The sequence below is a fragment of the Dasypus novemcinctus genome, chromosome 5 (genome assembly GCF_030445035.2).
Source record: "Dasypus novemcinctus isolate mDasNov1 chromosome 5, mDasNov1.1.hap2, whole genome shotgun sequence".
NCBI classification, from domain to species: Eukaryota; Metazoa; Chordata; class Mammalia; order Cingulata; family Dasypodidae; genus Dasypus; species Dasypus novemcinctus.
The window spans coordinates 87,441,231-87,465,475 of NC_080677.1; the positions used below are offsets into that span (position 1 = coordinate 87,441,231).

Below are 24,245 nucleotides of genomic sequence, written 5' to 3' on the forward strand. Positions count from 1 at the left end.
GGGTGAGAGAGGTAAGAGCATTAACTGGATTTAAAAACATGAAGGTGGCTTATGGAAGAATTAGTTCTTCTTTTAAGTTCCAAGAAGAAAAACTCAAAACAGTGGAGAGAAGGTAGAGGCAGACTGGTCCAACGTGAAAGAGGTCACTGCAAACATTCAAGCGCGAGCTAGAAACCTACCAGCAGGACCCAGGTGCATGGCTGGGCTGGAGGGCCCTTCATGTGTGTGGGAGGCAGAATAATGAGCCCAAATATGTTACCTTACATGGAAAGGATCTTTGTAGATGTGATTAAGGTAAGGATCTCAAGGTTTTCCTGAGTTACTGGGTAGGACCAATGTAAACTGAAGGGCCCTGGTAAGAGGAAGGCTGCAGGATCAGAGACACAGGACAGGAGGTGATGAGGAAAGTGGAGGTTGGGGTGATGCCAGTCCACAAGCCAAGGAATGCAGCAGCCTCCAGATGTTGGAAAAGGTAAGAACAGTTTTTCCCCTAGAGCCTTCAGAAGGATAGCTCTGCTGACACCTTGCTTTCAGCCCAGTGAAACTGATTTGGGGCCTCTGATCTCCAGAGCTATAAGGCAATAAATTAGTCATTTTGGGGCAATTTGTTAACAGCATTCACAGGAAACCAAAACAATGTGCCTTCCACACCCAAGCTGCCATCACTTCATAATATATCAAGGGGAGTAGGGGTGGGGCAAGGTTCAAAGGTAACTTGAGATTGAAGCAGACCACAGACAGGGAAAATTTATGGATGGATTGAAGTGTTAACTATAATACTTCAGATTTTTCACATAGAGGACACTTTAGTTAAACACATGAATGTTCTTTTTTTTGGTCATTCTCATTCTTGGTTTGCTTTGTTTTTAAAAAGTACTATGAGACAATGATTTTGGTGGTTTTTTTTTTTTTAGTAGCTTTTAATTTTTTGTTTCTGACATTATGCAAGCAAGGGCAATGATCTATTGGCACCAACACCAGGTCTTCCAGAACAGTTTTGCACAGAAGCAGAGCAGGGGTGGGGAGTGGTTCCCATTGCCCATTATTCTCTGTGGCAATGTGTGGAATGCAATAGGGTTGTTTGAAGAAAGTCCTACATCCTTAGGTGGTGGGGCCTGAAAACATCACGATTTGGGAAGTACCAGCTCTGCCCCTGGTTCAGTCAGGGCTGGGATCTAAGTGTAGTGTGACATGGTAGAACCTTAGCCTCCCTTCCTCTTTGATCACTGGGGATTTACTGGTCAAAAGATCACTACCCCTTTCCTTGGCATGATCAAGGGTCTTGGGTCCAAGCATAGCAGCTGCACTTATTTAATAAATGACTTGGTGACTTGGAATGGGGGGCAGTGAGATTTGGTTAGATCTAGGAGATATATATATATATATAATTGAGAGGAGGCTTAGATCCCATGGGACAGATGGATTTAGGATATGTTTTTAAGGAAGGTCAAACCATACCAAACTGGATTCCCCCTGCTTTCTCCAAAAGGAGGTTTTCCCCTGGTTCCACTGCACCTGTTGATTTATGTTTCTCTATCAGTAACTTATAAAAGCATTTATATTAAAAAATGATATTGCTCACCTTCTTAAATATGAAGCAAACATATTTATGACACTTCACTTATGAAAGTTTGGAAATCATTATCTAGTCAATTTTGACCAAATAGAAATTTGATTGATCTGAACCATGGTTTAAAGATCAAATAAGGGGAAGCAGATTTGGCTCAATGGATAACGCGTCCGTCTACCACACGGGAGGTCCAGGGTTCAAACCCAGGGCCTCCTTGACCCGTGTGGAGCTGGCCCATGTGCAGTGCTGATGCACGCAAGGAGTGCCGTGCCACGCAGGGGTGTCCCTGGCGTAGGGGAGGCCCACGTGCAAGGAGTATGCCCCGTAAGGAGAGCCGCCCAGTGCAAAAAAAGTGCAGCCTGCCCAGGAGTGGCGCTGCACACATGGAGAGCTGATGCAGCAAGATGATGCAGCAAAAAGACACAGATTCCCAGTGCCACTGACAAGAACACAAGTGGATACAGAGGAACACATAGTGAATGACAAAGAGATCAGACAACTGGGGGGGGTGGGGGGGGGGTGGCAGGGAAGGGGAGAGAAATAAATAAAAAATCTTAAAAAAAAAAAAAGATCAAATAAAAAGGACACTTACTCTGACTGATGTTTGTAAAATGAACTTAAATCTTGAGCTCACTATCAAAACTACTCTTCTGGTACCCATTTGACACACAGGGTCTGCTAATTACTTGCAGCTTAAGCCTTTAGATCCCAACCCTCAATTCCTACTTTCTGCTGCCACTCCACCATTTTTGCTCAATTCTTTTCAGGGTTTGGAGTATCAAAGATCCCATGCTAAAAGTGAATGAATGTACCTGAAGGTACTTATTAGCTCCCTTAACAAAGAGTAAGAGTTTAGTTAGTGGTTAAGTGGAAGCAAATCTCCAGGGGAACAGGGTACAGGTGGGGAAGATGGAATAGGGAGGCCATGATAAAGGTAAAGAAAATTTTTCCTTCACAGAATCATAAACTTGAAAGAATGGACGTTGTGGGTGGGTTTAGGGTACAGAGCTTAACCTTCCATGACATTCTGGACATATCAGCTGGCTGCTGCTCCAGAATACATGGTAGACTGAAACTTAGTCCTTTTTGATATACAGCAATGGCCCAGGTCCTGCTCTGCACAGTCTATTAAGATATTTGGAGCCACGTTGCTGTCTGATATGGTAACCAATGCCACATGGGGCAACTGAGCACGTGAAAGAAAGAAGAGAGATATGCGGTAAAAGTAAACTACTCTCCAGCTTTCAGGGACTTAGCAAAAAAGAAAGTAAAATATCTGCTTAAATTTTGCACTCATTACCTGTTGCAAAGATACTATTTTGGATGTATTGGGTTAAATCAAATATAAAATTAAAATTAATTTCACCTGTTTCTTCTTACTTTTTTTAAGTGGCTACTAGAAAAGTTAAAATTATATTTGTGGTTTGCATTATGTTTCTTTTGGAAAGCATTAGAGTTAAAACTTGGATTTAAATATGTTCAGTGCTTTCCTTCTTACAGGCTCAGAGACCAGACCATACAAACTCCCTGTTATTTGGCTTGCAGCCGGCAGTAATGGAACATCACAGCAAGTGCCTCGTCTTTGGAAATCAGATACTCTAAGAAATAAAGCACTGAAAGGCAAACTCTTAGCAAGAGTCATGACAGCTCAAAAGGCAGATCTCCTCACACAAGGCTACAAAATAGAGACCTTCCTGTGCCCTGGGTGAGACCAAGGAGAGAATTTCTGTTTTCATGTTTTTCCATTCCCAAAATACTTTGGCATTGATTACATTCTGTGATCCTCAAAAAGAGTTGTGTGCATGCTCCTGTCAGTCTTAGGACCACAGATACCGTGTTCTGCAGAGGCAGCGTGTGAACCATCTTGGTCCTGTTGGTACAAGCATGTGCCTTACCTGTCCTCACCCCTATCAGAACACCAAAGGAGCAAATTAACTTTGAATGACAAGTATAGAAAATCAAAATCAAAATCATGCTTGCAAACTGTCAGAGTAATATTGGGATCACAAATGCTGTTCATGCACATTTTCTAATTGAAGAATTCAACTCAAGTTGTCATTATATTAAAAGCCACTGATTAAAGTTGATTAAGTCAATATTCCGATAAAAAACAAAGGAAAACAAAACCATGATTGTATGTTTTGCAACAGAGAAAACGCCAGTGAATTTTATCATTGTTTTAAGCTGTCTAAGTAAATATGTACATCAAGCCCAGCCCCCTCCCCGCCCCCATTTGGAAGATTAAGACGACCAAAAAAAAAAAAAAAAGAGAGACAAGAAAGAGAAGGAAGTGCTTAAAAAAATCTCTTGGTAATGGATGACAGTGATGGTGGCACAACATCGTAAATTTAATCAACACTACTGAATTGTACACTGAAAAATGGTTAAAAGGGAAAAATTTATGGTTTGCGAATGTTACCACAATAAAAACAATAAAATTTTTAAAAAAATAATCTCTTGCACCTTGCAACCTTTTCTCTGAGAGGACTGTCTCCCTGGACAGTGTGAACCCTGCCATTAAAACACTGGGGAAGGAAAGGGACATAGGCGAGCCTTATTCCATAGGAAGTTCATTTCCGTCATTAAAGAAAGGCAAAAGCACATACCAGATAATTACCCAGCAGATGAAGTGTCATCTTGCTTGATATTTATCCATTTCTCAATTATACTGCCCAGAGACCAAGCTGAGGAATTCTAGCAGCTGGCTGCATTTTGCTCTAAGACATGTTTTTTATATTAGATTTGCCCATCAATTTGCTACCCAGTGGGGATGAAATTTTTTCTTTTTTGTTAAAGAGGAAATACCAGTTATTTATAGCAACTGACGGAAATAATGAACAGTTCCAAGAGCCACTGAATAACATGCCACCAAGTAAACAGTTCCATAAACAGTCATTTTCAACAACAGTAACATGATATGCTCAGGCAGACTAGTCAGGTCATCTCAGGAAACTTTACAGGCTGTTCTCTTAGCCTTCCCTGCATGAATGAATTTCAATCCAGAGATCCCCAAATACTGCAATAGACAATGCTAATATGTTTCTGCATCATTTTATGTCTTTATTCACAACAACCCTATCATCGGGTCTCATGGCTCGGCCAGTGCCTTGCCAGATCCTTCCTTTACTTGATTCTACATATGGAATTTAAACAGTGGTTTAGAGTACCTCATTAAAAAATACTGTCAACAATTTGTCTATTTTATTTGGTATTTCTATTATTCTCCCTTTTCTTTGTTGTGGAGAGGGTGTGTGGAGAACTTGGAAATCCTACTACTTAATCCTGCTACTACCATCTAAACACAGAGGCAGAAAATCTTTGATTCTATGGAAGATTAATTCAAACACAAGGTGAAGTCCTTTTATAAGAAACTTCAATGATTAATAAAAATATCTTTCCCTGTTTTGTAAAACAATGGGAAGGATGTATAAATGTTTTTCAATAAATACAAGCTACAATAACTTGTATAGCTTAATACTATTTAAGGTTAGATTAGGAGGGGAGGAGAGGAAGGAGGAGGAAGAGGAGGAGGAGGAAGGAGAAGGGAAAGGAAGAAGATGATGTGATGAGGAGGAAGAGGAGGAGAAGGGGCAATAGCTGCTACAGAAGAAGAAGGGGAGGAGGAGGAGGAGAGAGGTAAGTCAAGAAAGGAAGGAAAAGAAAAAGAAAACAGGTGGTCTAGACAGACACAAAGGGCAAGACAGGCACAGAGGGAGGCAGAGATCGGTGAAGGTAACCCAGCCAGGCTGTAGGTTGCTGTCCTCAGGGACAGAGCAAAATGCTCAGAACTCTAACACTTCTGCTTCATTAAGAAATGGCAGTTAAGACTTTTTTAAAAATTGTTTTTAACTTTCAGACTTCCAAGGTTTTTGCAGAATTTCAGAAATTCAAAAATTTTAGAATTTAGAAATTTCCTTTTAACATTAGGAGTGACCCTGTTAGTTGTGACTATACAGTCTTTGAATATTAAAACAAGTGTTTGCTATTAGCGGAGGATATTAGCCTGGGCCTAGACCCATCAGCCTTTAAGACTCTGCTCAGAGACCACGGGGAAGGGAATTTTTTTTCTGTTGTGTTCTTACATCTAGAAGAATGCTTGAGCAAATGGAGAGATCTCAATAAATATCTGTAGAATCAATAAATCAATTTTTGTATCCTTAGTCCCTGGCACAGAGCTAACGCTCAACCAGTGCTTGCTGAACTAAACAGTGGTGTGATTTGCACAGTTCATTTATCCTCTTTCCTCATCAGCAAACTATACCATTCTTGCCCAACACATCAGATTGTACGTGAAAACACTCAGAAGCCCTAAACTTTGGAAAGGGATATGTATACTTAAAACAAACAAACAAACACCTTTTGGTTGAGAGATTAGAAATGTCGTAATCCAAAATCCATCAAAGTTACAAGGTTCAAGGTTTCAACTTGGCATCTATTTTACAATGGGAATTTCTTTAACCTGTACCCTCCCCGCTTAGAAAATAAGAACTTTTTTTAGATGCTAATATAGATCTGAATTATATGCACAAATAAAGGTAGAAAAGATGTAGAAATATATATGGTACATGCAGACAGATGCATATTTATATATATATATACATCTAAATCCTCCATGAAAGGTTAACTATTGCTCAATGACTGTACTTAGAAAATTTATGAAGATTTTCTCTGACTTCACCAACATTTCCACCAAGAGGTAAAATATTTTCCAGACCTACCTTCTTATCATGGTCACATGGTAATAATGAAATGCAGTCATGGCCCTCCCAAGTTACCCACCCTAATATAATTAAAATATAAAGATATTTTATTCTTAATTTTCCTTGTTATTACATACCTCATTTCATCTTTCACCATGGCTCATTTGAACATTTCAAATCTGACAGTTTGAAAACAAACACATTATTTCATCATTTTGGTCACCCCAAGTCACCTACCAGGCATAATAATATTAGAAAAACCCAATTTCCTCGTTATGGATACTCCATGAGAAAATACTGATGAGTATTCTCTTCTGATTTGTTCAATGTCTCCATGCAATAGCTGTAGGGAAACTGCTAAACCTGAAACAAATGAGAGAGATCAACATAAAAAAGAGAATAGCATGAAGCGATAATGAACTTCTTCAACAAGACCAAATTTATAGGATCATTGTTTTATTTTATTTTTTTCATCTTTGAAGTTTCATTATAATACCAATCTAGAAATTCCTGCAAAGATGACATGATGTAGCATTTCCACTGACACACTCCTTTGAATAGTCTGAAATACAGCATCATTATATTGAATTCCATGCTATAGAAGAGGATTACTATAGCAAATTCCTGATGTTATTTATAAAATATAACATTTATATAACACTTTGCAAATTATAATGTCCTTTTACCAACATTATATCATTTTGTTCTTCTCTAGAGTCTCAGACACCATCTTGCCCCACCTCCTCATTTTTTTAAATTAAGGGTTAGCTTTCAGACAATACCAATAGCATCTATAGGAATAATACCTAGATAATTATTTTCTAACTTGAATACATGACTTTCCCCACTTATAAAGAGGTTCATAGCAACTGGAGACATTTCAGCATAAAAACGCACAGATGAAGGATGGATCCAGCCCCCACACCCTCTTCTCAACCCACAGATGGATCATAGCATATCTCAACACTAACGGCATCCCACCGTCCAAGGACGGCTCTCTGGTCCTAGAGGATACTGACATAAAAATCTGAGGTTTTAATTTTTTAAACTTCTATAAAGCCTATGAAAAATTACCTATCAGATATCACTAAGATGAAAAGAAATCCGAAGACATATAATAATTCAAGAATTTTAAAGATATTCATGGAGATTTTCCTGAAACTTAAGAAACAAAGGTGATTATCATGAAACCAAGATGACATTCTTAAGACTCTATCCAGGGAAGCGGATTTGACTCAATGGAAAGGGCATTCACCTACCACTTGGGAGGTCCAAAGTTCAAACCCCACGGCCTCATGACCCATGTGATGAGCTGGCCCACGTGCAGTGCAGATGCATGCAAGGAGTGCCGTGCCACGCAGGGGTGTCCCCTGTGTAGGGGAGCCCCATGTGCAAGGAGTGCGCCCTGTAAGGAGGGCTGCTCAGCGTGAAAAAAATGCACCCATGAGTGGCGCCACACACACGGAAAGCCAATGCAGCAAGATGACACAACAAAAAAAGACACAGATTCCTGGTGCTGCTGACAAGAATATAAGCAGACACAGGGACACAGAAGAACACACAACAAATGGAAACAGAGAGCAGACAATTGAGGGGGCAGGGGTGGCGCGCAGGGAGAAGGGGAAAGAAATTTAAAAAAATAAATCTTAAAAAAAAACTCTATACAGCAGAAACTCACAATGCTATTATTTTCTAATGAGAAGAACATAGCATGATGTAGGTCTTTATTTTTTATTTTTTTTTAAGGTACTGGGGACTGAGGATTGAACCTGGAAACTCCTATGTGGGAAGCTGGCACTCAACCACTGAGCCACATCGACTTACCTGAGCTGGTTTCCTTTCTTTCCTTCTTTTTTTTTTTGCTAGTTTTTGTTTTTTTTAGGAGGTACCAGGAATCGAACTGAGGCTCTCCCACATGGGAAACAGGTGCTCAACCATTTGAGCCACTTCCACTCCCCCGATGCAGACCATTTGACAACACTCCAAGGGAATTTAGCTAGTAAAGTAGTAATATAATCTGATTTTTGAAAAAAAAACTCACTTAAAAGTAGGACCCCAATTATAGTGGAACCCCAGTAGGATATATTGAAAATTAATGACAGTTTTTTCATAACTTATTTTCCAACACTCAAGCAAGAACTACAAAAAGAATATTAATTTCAAATATTTGTGAATGTTTGTACGTATATTTCAAAGATGCTACTCATCTTTCAGCTTTTTAATTCCATCTTCCTTTTGTTTCCTGTTATTTTAAAATAAGAATGACAAAAAAATCCCTCACGGTAGTGATAGAAAGTGAACAGTCAATGGTGACAATTACTTTAAATGAACAAACAAAAAAACATTTGCTCCTCATTCACCTGAACTAAATTTTAAAATGAATTTGGAAAACAAGTTTGTATTGCATCATTAGTTATCAACATCTTTCACTCATAATGTAGAAATCATGTGCCAGTTATCACTTATCATTAATGATTTAAAGTATTACAGTATTATCTGAAAACTCAGGCCACAGTAACAACAACAATCACACAGGAATGAAAGAGAAATGTAAAACTTATTTGCCACACATCTAGATTAGTATCTTCTTTTCACTCTTCTTCAATAATATGAACTAAACAAATGAACGACAACAGCAAAAAGCAGTACTTGGTGTGGTTTGCTTGCTTGCTTTTGAAAACAGTGCTTAAAATACAAGGAAAATTTATAAAGGAGCATAGGGCTCAGAGAGAAGCTGGACCCTCTCCTGGGGCTCGAGTGCTCTAGATGAGGCCTGCCCTAGGGGCAATGACACAAGAATGATTAGGACATGACCACATCATTGGGTCCTCATGCCTTTTGGTGTGTGGCTCTAATAGAATGTTTGTTTCAGAGAGATGCTGTTGAGAGTTGCATAATATCTGGCAGGTAGTCAGGTGCTTTCATTAAACTTTTAGTTAAATTTGCATTTCACTTTGGCCTAGCTCTTCCCTATCTTCCCTCTCCCTCAAAACCCACCCAATTCGCTTAAGAATTGGGTGACTACATGGAATGAAGCAGTAGGAAAATAAGCATTCTGGATGGTTTGATGGAGACAACTGTCAGTACAGTTTTGGGATACTTTATGAGGTACTACTTGTTCCTTTGAAAATGCAAGGCAGGAAAATGAAGACAAACAAACGTGATTTAATCCATCTTTCCCAGCAGCTATCTTTTCCTGACTCACACTCACACTTCCCCCACCTCATTATGGGTACCACTGTTTTCCTCCCACTTCTGTCCTTTTGCCTTCAAAATACTCACCCACACTGTCACCACACTGTTAGCATCACGAGCAGTTGGTATCTGTAGAAAACCAGTGCACGGGCACATGAGAACAGTCCCCCGCACTGGGGAGAACACGTTCAAATCCTAGTATACTCTAGGCAATGTTTGCAAGTAGAGAATCAGATGGGTTTAACTAAATTCCTGAAGTCCTGGAATCTTTGCAACTAAAGATCATTTTACCGTGACTTATCAAAGGATCTGATCAGAGACACTAACGGCATGATGTGGCATGTGTAGAGGAAGAAGAGAAAAGAACTCAACAGTAATGGAAAAACAGAGCATGCTATTGTGGGTAGGGGCTGGAGGAAGGCTAACTAATCAGGATTCTTGTTTGGACCTATGGGAATCAGCATTCATTTAACTTAGCATTCATTTTAGAAAGTGACCTTTTTAAAAAATTTAAGCTGAATACTTTAACGAGGCTGTGACAAAATGACAAAAGCATTCCAGTCAGAGACAAAGTGAATCCTGAAGAAAATTAAAGAAGGAAAAAGAGGAAATATATGTTTCCAGGAAAGGCAGCTAGAAGGAGAGTAAAATGAACAAGAGGAATTCATCAAAGTTCACTATTAGCAGGAACCACTGGGATGAGAGGGGGGAGTGCAAAAGAACTCTCTCCTTTTTATACAGAGAGAAGCCAGCAGGCAGTTGAGGGAAGCGAGAGGTAAAATAGGCAAAACAGTTATGGGGGAGAAAGGAAACTTAGCATTTAAGAGTTGAATATATCCTAAAATTTGGTCAGATGCGGCAGTCAACCTCAACCCTTACAAAGAGAGATAAAAGCCATAGGTGTAATGATTTCATTAGTCTAGCCAAGTAATAATTTGGAGGAAGAACTACCATACTGGAGAACTTTTCCATAATGAAGAACTTCCAGACAGCCAAGAACTGTAAAGGTCAAATGAACAGACGACCTGACCACAAAGTACTTGTCTCTTCCCACATCATCGACTCAGTTTCCATAAAGAAACCACAAAGCTTAACTAAGAAACTTCAAAGAATGTGTGTAATTTAAACAAGACAAAGAAAAAACATACTGCTATTGGTGAGTCAATAAAGACCAGCACACAAAGAGTCATTGCAATACTATTTGTTTTTCAATCAGGGAAACTCCTGATTCTATTTTTACAACAGTCTTAATTATCATAACCACAATCAAGAGGTCGGATAAATGAGTCACCAGAACAATAAAAAATAATGTATTAAGACTAAGAAACTACTCATCACTACAAAGGAGAGACTTAGCAAATATTTACACAAAATCAACTAATTGAGGATTGGTCCTATCCTTTCAAGACTAGTGGTTTATTTCACTGGGTATGCTCATAACGCAAATTTTTTTCTTTTTAGTCTCTTCCTTGTCAGGCTACTTCACTGTCTTGGCCTCACCTGCTATCTCTGGGAATATGGTAACTTCTAATTATTTTATCCACATATTTTACTTTACTCCAGCCACAATCAAATTACCAACTATGGACAAGCCATAATTTATGGCTTGAGAGGAAGATGGAGGGTGGGATATAAGAATGTATATGGGCACAGCCTCAACAGACTTGCAACTCCTACCATCTGATTTATTGGACTTACCCTGGCCAGCTAACAGGGAGGTGAAGAAGGTCAAACACCACACCAGGGAGCCAAGAGTGCCTACAACTGCAAGCAGGAGAAATGCACCCATCATCCATGTGGAATCTAAGCCCCCTCTCAATATAGAGGGGGAGTGGACATAACCATCCCAGGGTCCATAGGCTGGAGGAATAGAGTATGGATTAGAGTGGACTTACTGATGTTCTACTATGGAACTACTGTGATTAGTAACGGAAGAAATTGTAGCATTGATATGGAGAAAGTGGCCACAGTAGCTGCTGAGGTTAGGGAAAGGAAAGAAGAGATATGATGTGGGGACATGTTCAGGACTTGGAGTTGTCCTGGGTGGTACTTCAGGGACAGATGCTGGATATTGTATGTCCTGCTATGGCCCACTGGGTGGACTGGGGGAGAGTGTAAACTACAATGTAAACCACTATCCACGTGGTGCAGCAGTACTCCAAAATGTATTCACCAAATGCAATGAATGTGCCACGATAATGAAAGAGGTTGTGGATGTGGAAGGAGTGGGGTGAGGGGGGGGGAGGCGTATATGGGGACCTCATATATTTCAAATGTAACATTTAAAAAAAAAAGAAGGAAAAAAAAGAGAATGTATATGGGGGAGTGGTTGTAGCTCAGTGGTTGAACACCTGCTTCCCATGTAAAGAGATCCTGGGTGCAATTTCTGTTACCTCCTTCAAAAAAAAAAGGATGTATATGACAGAGTTCCTGCTCCTGAGGAATTGATACCCTAAAAATGAAAGTAAGGTACGCATACACATATATTGTGGTATGTTGAATTAAGTACCCCAGAAAAAACATGTTCTTAATCTCAATGTCATTCCTGTGATTAGGTCATTGTAAACATTGTAAACAGGACATTTTTAGTTAAACAGTGGCCAAATGAATTATGTTGGGCTTTAATCTATATTCCTGGAGTCCTTTATAAACAGAAAGAAAGTCAAGCACAGTGAGAGAAAGCCATAGGATAGGGAGAAGTGGGTGCTGGAGTAGACAGAACTCAGAGGGGAAAGGAGAGGACATTGTATGCACTGGGAAATCCCAGAAAGCCCATGGACTGTCAGCCAGAATGCTACTGGCCCCAGGAAGGCTTCCTACTTCCAAAACTGTGAGACAATACATTCTCATTGTTAAGCCAACCCATTGCATGGTTTTATCATAGCTACTAGGAAACTAAGATATACATATATGTGACAATATAAAGTCAAGTGGGTTAACGGTATGAGAAAAACATTAAAACAAGAAAATTTATTGCTGACTGGGAGAATTTGGCAGTTCAGGAAAGGATTTTTTTTTTATACAGGGATTTGTGACAACCAGTAAGCTCAAGAATTAGGTTAAATATTTTACTTCACAAAATATATAACTTCACAAAATATATAAACAGTGTTTTACAATTACCCTTTCTGGTCCTTTCTATATGTGCCCAAAATGAAATTGCTAAGGGAGAAATGTCACCCTTATTAGAAGAACCATAAAAATTAAACTGAAATTTTATACCAGCCTAGATATTTAAACACCAATTACAAGGACTTGATATCCACTTTTACACAAAGCCATAGTCATTAATTAATCTGGTGTGTGCCACAAAGCAACATATTCTAATGATTAAGCTCAACTTACAGAGTAGCAGCACAGGAAAGAAAGGTCTGGTATCTGTTTAATAAAATGTGGTTGATCATTTGGTAATTGTATGAGAACGGAAGCAAACTCATTCTAGGTTTCCTTTTTTTTTTTTTTTTTTTTTAAAGATTTATTTATTTATTTCTCTCCCCTTCCCCTCTCCCCTCTCTGGTTGTTTGTTCTCTTTGTCTGTTTGCTGCGTCTTTTTCTTTGTCCGCTTCTGTTGTTGTCAGCTGCACGGGAATCTGTGTTTCTTTCTTTTCGTCATCTTGTTGTGTCAGCTCTCTGTGTGTGTGGCAGATTCCTGGGCAGGCTGCACTTTCTTTCGCACTGGGCAGCTCCCCTTACGGGGCACACTCCTTGCGCGTGGGGCTCCCCTACTCGGGGGACACCCCTGCGTGGCAGGGCACTCCTTGTGCGCATCAGCACTGCACATGGGCCAGATGCACACGGGACAAGGAGACCCCGGGTTTGAACCACAGACCTCCCATGTGGTAGATGGACACCCTAACCACTGGGCCAAGTCCACCACCTAGGTTTCCTTTTAAATTCATGAAAGTGTGCACTTTTATATTAGAAATGGCAAGCAGAATGTGATTTATAAATTAAGAGCAATTAATTTTAGACATTGGAAATTTTGCCACCGGCTACCATAATATGTAGCTGTGAATGTGTATCAATGCAAAACTGGAAAGTACTGCCAAATATTTTTGATAAATACACATTGCTATTAAATTTGCAGTTTAAGAAGTATAACATATGGCTCCATGACCCTGTTTTAATGTTAATTTCTCTGTATCTCGGGTTCCACATTTGTAAAACAAAGATAGTAATAATACCACATAAAATACTTTGGGCAAGGCCTGGCACATATGAAGTTTTAAAAAATGTTGGCTGCTGTTGCTACTACTGTCAATGCCACTACTATTCTACTATACCATTGTTTCTGATCTTATCCTTCCTTACCATGATTGGCAACAAAATATAGCTTCCATTAAAAGATGGTCCATTTTAAGCAAACAATTCAGTGGCATTAATTGCTTGTACAAGGTGGTGCTATCATCACCACCATTCATTACCCAATCTTTTTCATCACCCCAAACAGAAGATTTCCATTAAGCAAACTCTATTCTCCCCACTCCCCTCAGCCCTTGGTAATTTGTAATCTAATTTCTGTCTCTATGAATCAAAGACAATATTCCTCTTAATGGGCATGCCCACTTATCACTAGATTAAGCCAAATTTTGCATAGCCCCTGGATATTTGAAATACTAAGTTTCTTTTTGTTTATAAAGGACCAATTGAGCCCTGAATCTCAGAGTTGCAGCCAAAACCTACTCTCGAGTTCATCGGACTTGCCCAGGACAACTAACAAATGATGATGGACAACCCCACCCCAAAAAGCAAAGTGTATCTACAACTCTTAAGCAAAACAGTTCCTTCCATCTGTCCCATAAAATCTAAGGCCCCTCTCAATCTGAAACAGAGCCAGTATCACCATGCCCAACTCCTCAAGATTGAAGAGCAAACAAACATAAGGAGGAAATGTAACCATTGACCAAAGTAAACTTATTATTATTGTAATAATATTGTAACATTGATATAGGGATAGAGGTTACCAGAGTTTCTAAGGGGAAGGGGAGGAAATAGGTAGAACATAGGGCATTTTTAGGGTATAGGAATTGTTCTGCATGATATTACAATGACAGACACAGGCTATTATACATTTTGTCAAACCATATAAATTTGTAAAGTGCAAAATGTAAACCATAATGTAAACTATAGATATTGGTTAGTAGCAATTCTTCAATATGTGTTCAAGTGTATCCAATGTATCACACTAGTGAAAGGTATTATTAATAGGGGAAAATGTGAGAGCAAGACAGGGTGGGGTATATGGGAATCCCCTAGCTTTACAATGTAACATTTCTGTAATCTAAAACTTCTTTAAAAATAAAGTTGAAAAAGCAAATCTGCCTGTCTACCAAGAGCAATACCCTAAAATGGGAGACTGAACAAACATATAACTGATAAACACAATGTATGTAAAATAGGCATATGTGAAGATGGTGAAATTCTAAATGACATAAAGATTCTGAGTTTGTGCTCATTATTAATAAGTCAAGGCTCTGAACAAGCAGAAAAAATTTAAAATACCTTGAGAAGATATCTAAGTATATAATTTGGTGAAGGGGAGAAGTTATTCTACTCTCTTATTTTGTGTGTTCCAATGCTCATAATTTTTATTTCTTTTTAAATTTCATTTTTAGGTTCTAAATGCATGGGGTTTTCTGATTTCCCTTATTTTCCACTCTGCTATTCTGAAAGTTATGCATTCTTTAAATATTTGATATAAATAGTTGCCTTAAAGTTTAAATTTAACCAAGAGCTCTAGTATTCTTCTGAACAATTCTGGAAATTTAGATTTTTAAAATTCTGATGATAATGGTGACATTTTTAATTGTTGTTTACAGCTGATACTAATTTAGATTTACCCTAACATTTATCATTTTCTTTGCACACTATTCCTTCTTGCATTCCGTTTCTTCCTTTCTGGGATAAATTCCTTTACTACTGATGAACATCTCTAAATATCCTTTCATGAATGTGTGAGTGGCAAATTCTTTCAATTCTTATAAGAAAATTTCAATCTTTATCATTCCCAATTTTTAAGTAGTAGTTTAGCAAGTACAGAATTCAAAGTTGGTCATTTTCCCACAGCAATCTTAAGGTATTATTAATTCATGATGCTCTGAGTTCTAGTACTGCTGATGAGTCTGATTGATATTTATTTTTTGGGTGATCAGTTTTTTCTCCCAGGTTTCTAGTTTTGTCTTTGGTGTTCTATAGTTTTATCACAATATATGTAGATATGACTCATTATTAATTATGCTTATGACTTTTGCTTCTCTTATCAGAGGTGTCTTATTATATGCGAAAGTTGTGCAAAAATCCCAGCTGTTATTTTCAAATATTGCAGCTTTTGTCCATACTCTGTTTGCTCCTTCTAGAATTCCTACTAGAAGCAACAAAGGTCAGAGCATCATGAAGTATACCTTAAGATTGCTGTGGTTTTCAGGTTTTTCCATTGTATTTTTCCTTTTTGCTGTATTCTGGGTAGTATTTTTAACTATCATTTTAGTTCATTCTCTTTTCAACTGTGTTCAAAGGCTATTCAACCTATGTGTTTATTTTCTTTTTATTCACTGACTTTTAAAAAAAGAATTCTAGAAGTTGTATTTAGTTCTTTTTAACCACTGGAATGTAAACACTAAGAGGACGAAGATTTTTGTTTGCTATGTTAAATGCTGTTTTAACTAATGCCTTAAATAATGCCAGGCATATAGATGTTCAATTAATATTTTTTAGTACATCAATTTTTTAAATCTCCTTGTTCATTTTTAAATAATATTTTCTTTTTTACTATGAAACTATTCTTCTACCTCTTAGTTGGTCTTTTCCTGATAATTTTTTGCTTCTAATTCTAGGCCATGATTTTCCTATTTGCTTTATTTGCTTACTCTGCCTCATTGTTGATTGTTTCTTCATACATATATATATGTATATATAGTACACATATATATTTAATTGTGTATAATCTTAAGTGGGAGTTGCTTTTTGTACAGGAATCCCATGTATTGTGGGTACGGAAGTAGCCATATAGAGGTTCTCCCACAGAGAGGAGGCTGAGGAACCCTGCACTAGCCTACACAGGTAACTGCAAATAACTTTGGCTGGCATAGACTGAAAATCAGAAGTCTACCAGGGCAGCTGAGGTCATCTTGGACATGCACTGCATAGATTGCTGCCCACACATGCAGCTCTATCCCCGCCCTGCGCAGGGGAGAAAGCTTCATCAGTCTCTCTGGGCAACTGCAGTCTAGGCCTGCACATGGATTATTCAACAGCTGTGACTCTGTCCCTACCCCTGGCAAAGGAGAAATTTTAAAGAAGCTTCCTTGCTCCCTGGCACAATGAGGGCAGCTTGAGCCTCCACAGCTTACAGCACCAACTACATGCTTGGCTCCTACTGCAAAAAAAGCAAGGGAAAAAGGATAGGAAGCCCTGAACTAAAGAGAAAAACTGCACCCAGAAAAAACACTCTAGTAAGCCAGATGTGAAGACACCAGCAAAAAATTACAATCCACACCAAGAAACAGGAAGATATGGCCCAATTAAAGGAATAAGATAAGTCTCCAGATGACGTAAAGGAGTTGAGACAACTAATCATAAATGTTCAAACAAATCTCCTTAATAAATTCAATGAAATGGTTAAAGAGATTAAGGATATTAAGAAGACATTGGATGAGCACAAAGAAGAATTTGAAAGCATGCATAGAATAATAGCAGTACTTGTGGGAATGAAAGGTGCAATAAATGAAACTTAAAAAACATTGTAATCATATAATAGCAGATTTGAGGAGGCGGAAGAAAGGATTGATGAGCTTGAAGAAATAGCTTCTGAAAGTGAACATATGAAAGAAGAGATGAAAAGAATGGAAAAAATTAAACAAGGTCTCAGGGAACTAAATGACAGCAAAAGGTGTGCAAACATACATGTCATGAGTGTCCCAGAAGGAGAGGAGAAGGGAAAAGGGGCAGAAGGAATATTTGAAGAATAATGGTAGAAAATTTCCCAACCCTATTAAAGGACATAGATATCCCTGTCCAAGAAGCACAATGTACTCCCATCCAAAAAAATCCAAATAGACCAACTCCAAGACACATAGTCATCAGAATGTCAAAGGCCAAAGACAAAGAAAGAATTCTGAGAGCAGCAGGAGAAAAGCAATGAGTAACATATAAGGGATATCCAATAAGATTAAGTGCTGGCAAAGAAAAGGTGGCATTGGAGTGGGAAAAGTGGACATGGTGGCTAATGGGTATGGGGAATGGCAGGAAGAGACGATATGTGGAGGTGTCTTAGGGACTTGGAGCTGCCCTGGATGGTGCTTCAGGGGCAATCACCGGACATTATAAATCCTCACAGGGCCCACTGGATGGAATGGGGGAGAGTACGGGCCATGATGTGGACCATTGACCTTGAGGTGCAGAGGTGCCCAGAGACGTACTTACCAAATGCAATGGATGTGTCATGATGATGGGAATGAGTGTTGCTGGGGGGGGAGTGGTGGGGTGCGGTGGTGGGGTTGAAGGGGTCCTCATATATTTTTTTGTAATGTAATATTTTTACAAAATCAATTTAAAAAATTAAAAAAAAAAAAAAAAAGATTAAGTGCTGATTTCTCACCAGAAACCATGGAGGCAAGAAGACAGTGGTCTGATATATTTAAGATAGTACAAGAGAAAAACTTCCAGCCAAGAATCTTATATCCAGCAAGACTGTCTTTCAAAAATGAGGGTGAAATTAGAATATTCACAGATAAACAGAAACTGAGCTGATTTCTCACCAGAAACCATGGAGGCAAGAAGACAGTGGTCTGATATATTTAAGATAGTACAAGAGAAAAACTTCCAGCCAAGAATCTTATATCCAGCAAGACTGTCTTTCAAAAATGAGGGTGAAATTAGAATATTCACAGATAAACAGAAACTGAGAGAATTTCTAAGCAAGAGACCAGATTTTCAGGTAATACTAAAGGGTATGCTAGAGCTTGAAAAGACAGGAAAGAGGGGCCTGGAAGAGAGTCTGGAAATGAAGATTATATTAATAAAAGTAACAAGAAGTGTCAAAGGAGTGGTGAAAATAAAATATGACAGATAAAACTCAAATAGGAATAAACTTAACCAATGATGTAAAGCACTTGTATTCAGAAAACTGCAACTCAATGTTAAAACAATCCAAAAAAGCCCTAAATAACTGGAAGAACATTCCATGCTCATGGGTTGGAATAATAAATATCATTAAGATGTCAATTCTACTCAAATTGATATACAGATTTAATGCAATCCCGATAAAAAATCCACCACCATTAAAGAAAAAATTTAAAACAAGATCATTAAATTTACTTGGAAGGGTGAGTCCTGAATAGCCAGAAACATCATAAAAAGGGAAAGTGAACCCTCATCTCCAGACTTTAAATCATAATACTTACCTATTGTGGTAAAAACAGCACGGTACTGGTCTAAAGACAGACACAATAGACCAATGGTACCAAATGCATGGTTCAGAAACAGATCCTTACAGGTATGGTCAAGTGATTTTTGACTAGCCTTTCAAACTCACCCAGCTCTGGCAGAACAATCCATTCAACAAATGGTGCTGAAGGAATTGGATATCCATAGCTGAAAGAAGGAAAGAGGACCCCTACCTCATACCTTATCCAAAAATTAACTCAAAATGGATCAAAAAACTGAAAATAAAAGCAAGAACCATAAAACTTCTAGAAAAAATTATTGGAAAATATCTTCAAGACTTGGTGGTAGGTGGAGGATTCTTAAAGGAGATAAGAGGAGGACCGAGTGTACTACTGATGCTTAATATATGTAGAAGTTTTAATTAGCTTTACTGTAAAAGTGTGGCACTATATAGAGTGGATGTTAACACACAGTAACAGCTAGTTTATAAATGGGAATGTGACTGAAAATGATAGTCTAGTTATGTAAATGCCAATTGACAGAAGCTAGAGATTAACCTAGGAACTGGATAGCACAGTAAACCAAGAGGAGGGTGAGATTGTGGTTGTGGTACAGATGCAAGAGTGTCCTTTGTTAGCTAGAGCAATTGTATATCACTACTGCAGAGTGTTGGAAATGTGGAGAAGTATGGTAAAATACAGCTAGAGTGACCTATGGACTGTGGTTAGTAGTAATAATATAATATTCTTGCCTCTATGAGAAAGATGTACTGTGTTGATACTGAGGCAGTATGGAAAATGTGGGCCAAATGTACACTATGGACATGTTAACAATCAGATGATATTATTTTATCTGTAGCAATGTGGTATGTTGATGGAGGGGTGTTGTTTGGGAATTTTGCACATGTGCATGGTTGTTTTATAAGTTTACAACTTCTGTCATAGAAAACACATTTAAAAAAATAATAATAGGGTGTGTTGGGGGAAAACACGCCAACTATAAGCTAAGGACTATGATTGGTAGTAAGATTTTGACAATATTCTTTCATAATTTGTAACAAACATCTTATGACAATGCTAGGTGTCAGAGGGTTGATGTATGGGACCCCTGTTTGATGTTATTCATGTTTGCTTTGTAAGTTCACAACTTTTACTATATACTTGTTTATGTATGTTCATATATAAATGATATAAAGATAATAATAATAGGATTGGTTGGGGAAAAAATACTTTGTTTAGTAGTAATATTTTGACAATGCTCTTTAATCATTAGTTAAGAGGTTTAACAATAGTGCAAGTTATTGGTGGTAGAGTGAGTTATGAGAGTCCTGTATGATATTTGTTTTGTAAGTTCACAACTATTACTATACACTTGTTTATGTATGAGTGATATATTTCAATAAATTTAAAAAAAAAAGATGACGAGAACATTCTCTCATGAATTGTAACAAGTATATAAAACTAATACAGTATGTTAATAACCAGGTGGGCTGGGGGATATATGGGAGCTCTGTATGATGATAATCATGTTTGCTTTGTTACTTCACACATTTTACTACACACTTATTGTTTATGTATGTTCATGTATGAATGATAAACGTCAATAAAAAAAGTGTTTTAAAAAATGAGAGAGAGAGAGACCAGCTCTTGCAGCCAGTATTAGAGGACTCAGTTCTTTTTTTTTTTTTTTTAAATACTTTTATTTTTTTCTCTCTCCTTCCCTGACCCCCTAGCTGTGTGCTCTCTGTATCCATTCAGTGTGTGTTCTTCTGTGTCTGCTCACACTCTTTTCAGTGGCACCGGGAATCTTTGTCTCTTTCTATTGCGTCATCATGCTGTGTCAGCTCTCCGTGTGTGTGGCCCCATTCTTGGGCAGGTTGCACTTTTTTCACACAGGGAGGCTCTCCTTACAGGGCACGCTCCTTGCGTGTGGATCTCCCCTACACGGGGGACACCCCTGCATGGCAGGGCACTCCTTGCGCGCATCAGCACTGCGCATGGGCCAGCTCCACATGGGCCAACTCCACCTGGGTTTGAACCTTGGACCACCCATGCGGTAGGCGGATGCTCTATCCATTCAGTCAAATCTGCTTCCTGAGCACTCAGTTCTTAATGCCACCTGTAGAGACCTAGGCCATGTCTTCTCTTCCACAGAAATCTTAAAACTGAAGCCCCCAACTGTCAGTCCCTATATTCATGCCCTGCATCCCCCGTTCCCTGTCAGAGCATTTCCAGGAGCATTTACTCTTCTAGTTGAGCTTCCTCTTCATGCCTGTGAGCAAGATTTCCCCTTTCTTTCTTTGGACTTTGGCTCTTTATTCTTTACCATGTCTTGTTTGTAATTCATGCAGCATTTTTATGTGTTTACTATGGCAGGGCTAGTCACTATAGCCGAGTCTATCAAGTTTTAGAAAGATAACTTATTTTTAAATTCTTTAAACCCCTATTGTTTTCCAATAACACAAGGGGTACATGATCAAAGTATAATAGTAGTACCTTCAATGTACAATTAAATTACAACTATAAATTGGTAAATTAGCTAACCAAGCAAAATATTTAGCTAATTACCTAGTATTTCAAGGACTATCAATCTCAGTAAAGTTTAATTTAAAAACTGTCCTAAAACTTTTATAAGTATAAATCACAATATTGATTAAAACATTGACCTAAGAAAGGTAGAGCAATTAAAAAATATTTAACATTATATAATTGTTTTATTCTTTCTAATTCTCCTGAGTTTCTATATATAGGAGAAAAAATAATAGGATTTTAAAATACATGTTCTAAAAAATATTTGTGCTAAAAATATATATGCTTATAATATAAAAAACATTTTCACAAGAGGGGCATGTAAAGGTCACAATACAAACAAGAGGTAATCACAAACAATCCCTTAAATTGACCTATGGAGGAAAACAGTTGGAAGATATGGATTAATCCTTACTAATTTCACCTTCTTAATTAGAATATTCAAGAATCTTGATGACTAAACTGAAATGGTCTTCTCTTTCCATTTTCAGCATTTTAAAATATCCATATGCTAAGAAGAGGCAAAAAGTTGCTTAATTTTACTTTTTCTCAAAATAGATATAATCAAATAGAGAACCTGAATTAGACTCTTCATCTCAACTCAGCCGAGATATTCAAAAGCTTAAGAAAACTCATTTCAGAAAATGGGTCTAGTTGAACAAGGGTAAAGAGACTTTTAAAAAGTCACAATATATAATATGGTGCAAATTTAAATGGAAAAAGGAGGTATTTTATTAGAACCAAGCAAGGACGGGACAAATAACAGCAGGAAGTCATGAATAAAGAAAGAAATTCATAGAATGTGTAAGATATGTTTTTGCCATGTTTTTTTCCCAATTCCTGTGGTCTTCTAATTTCTAGTAAAATCCGCCTACCACATGGGAAGTCCGCGGTTCAAACCCCGGGCCTCCTTGACCCGTGTAGAGCTGGCCCATGCGCAGTGCTGATGCAAACAAGGAGTGCGCTGCCACGCAGGGGTGTCCCCCGTGTAGGGGAACCCCATGCGCAAGGAGTGCGCCCTGTAAGGAGAGCCGCCCAGCGTGAAAGAAATTGCAGCCTGCCCAAGAATGGTGCTACACAGATGGAGAGCTGACACAACAAGGTGATGCAACAAGAAGAAACAGATTCCCAGTGCCGCTGATAAGGATAGAAGAGGTCACAGAAAAGCACCCAGTGAATGGACACAGAGAGCAGACAACTGGGGGGAAGGAGGGAGAGAAATAAATAAAAAATAAATAAATCTTTAAAAAAAAAAATCTTTAAAGGGTCTATCATTAATTTGGTTTCCAAGATAGCTGCCATGTTACCCTAAAGACAGGTGCTTCTGTGGGTATGGAAATTTATAGTATCACAACTCAAGGCTGCTACTAAAACCAGAATTCAAAGAAGGGTGTATCGCTTTGAGGGTAGAAATGTAAGGAGAGGCTAGAAGTGGGGCTACTGTAAAGGGGACAGGCCAGCTCATGAAATTCTGCATGGAAGGTCACATGAAGGGGTCAAGGTGGCATCAGAAGTGGGATGCATCAATGAAAGCTGAAATGGAAAATGAGATGAAAAGGTTCTTTACATGAAAATGAGGATTCTGGTGGTGCCATGAAAGAAGAACTGGCAGGAGACAACTTACGGATTATTATAATAGTCTAGGCAAGAAATACTGAGGTATTAAACTTAGTATCAGTCATGATTACAGAAGATGAGAACTAACGTCAGCAGGTTCCCTTGGGCACACAAAGAACGGCAGAGTAAGCACTTAATGTTTGTGGAAGTACATCAACATAAAAAGCTAGTCTCTTCTACTCAATCACCAAACAATTCTTCCCTCCATTTTCCATTTTTATTAATACTGCCATTTTGACTCTTCAGACTGCAAATCTACAGCCAAATCCCTTTTTATTTTGGTATGTTGAAAATTCTTATTTAAAAAATCATCTCATTTCTAAGGCACTCTTTAAGGACATATCCCCAAACACGGAAGATATTCCTCATAATAATACTCAAAAAGGTGAAAAATTCCAGGTCACTTTAGAGTCCAATAATAAGAACTGGAATAAGTAAATCATGGCTTTAGGTCTCTGGGTCAGGAAAAATTATACAACCGCTTGAGGACCTGGTATAGTTTTCATGTTACATTTGTTTTTCTTTGTGGTAAAGCAGGTAGGGAACCACAGAAACAAGTCTGAGGTCTACATTTAATAACAGTATTTTTTGTTCATTCATTTATAACTGAAACACTTTTTTAAGTGCCTACTAGTCATGAAACATTGGACTTCTAAAAATTTAACTAGATTTTTAAAAATTTTCAAGGAGTACATGCTATCTTAGTTTGTACAGGGCTGCTGATGCTAAGTACCAGAAATGGGTTGTCTGTTATAATAGGAATTTTATTTAGGGGAAAAGCTTACAGTTCCGAGGCCATGAAATATCCAAATCAAGGCATCCGCAGAGCTGCTTTCTCACCAAAGCTAGCTACTGCTGATCCTAGCATCCTGCCACATGGCAAAGATGGCCGCTGATCTCTGCCTTCCCCTCCAAAATCTACAATCTCCCAGAGCTCAGCTGAGGGCAACCAAGCATAGGGTTTGTCTCTTTCTGGGTCTTCTCTCTCAGTCTTGGCTCCTCTGCTTTCTTCCTAAGTTCAGCTGTGGGATATCAGGCATAGGGCTCATTTTGTCAGCCTTGAGTTGCTCTGTGGGCCTAGCCCCTGGGGGCTCTCTTTCCATGCTTCTGTGCTCTGCTGATTCCAGAATCCTGGACCTCTCTCAGCCTTTCGGGCTTCTCAACCTTTCTGCAGCTGTAGGAAAACCTAGGGATTTCACTCTCTTTCCTTTCTTTCACATCATAGGATAAAAATGCAGCTTCCTTTCTTTG

General features: G+C 38.4%; 1 protein-coding gene across 7 annotated transcripts in view; it reads right to left on the reverse strand.

The window, feature by feature from the left end:
* DOCK4 (dedicator of cytokinesis 4) overlaps window positions 1–24,245 on the reverse strand; it is a 516,333-nt gene that overhangs the window by 185,345 nt on the left and 306,743 nt on the right. For all 7 annotated transcript variants that reach the window (XM_058297210.1, XM_058297211.1, XM_058297213.1 and 4 more), the window contains exon 13: window positions 6,508–6,633. In XM_058297210.1, coding sequence (XP_058153193.1) covers window positions 6,508–6,633 — 126 coding nt within the window. The remainder of the gene's footprint in view (window positions 1–6,507; window positions 6,634–24,245) is intronic.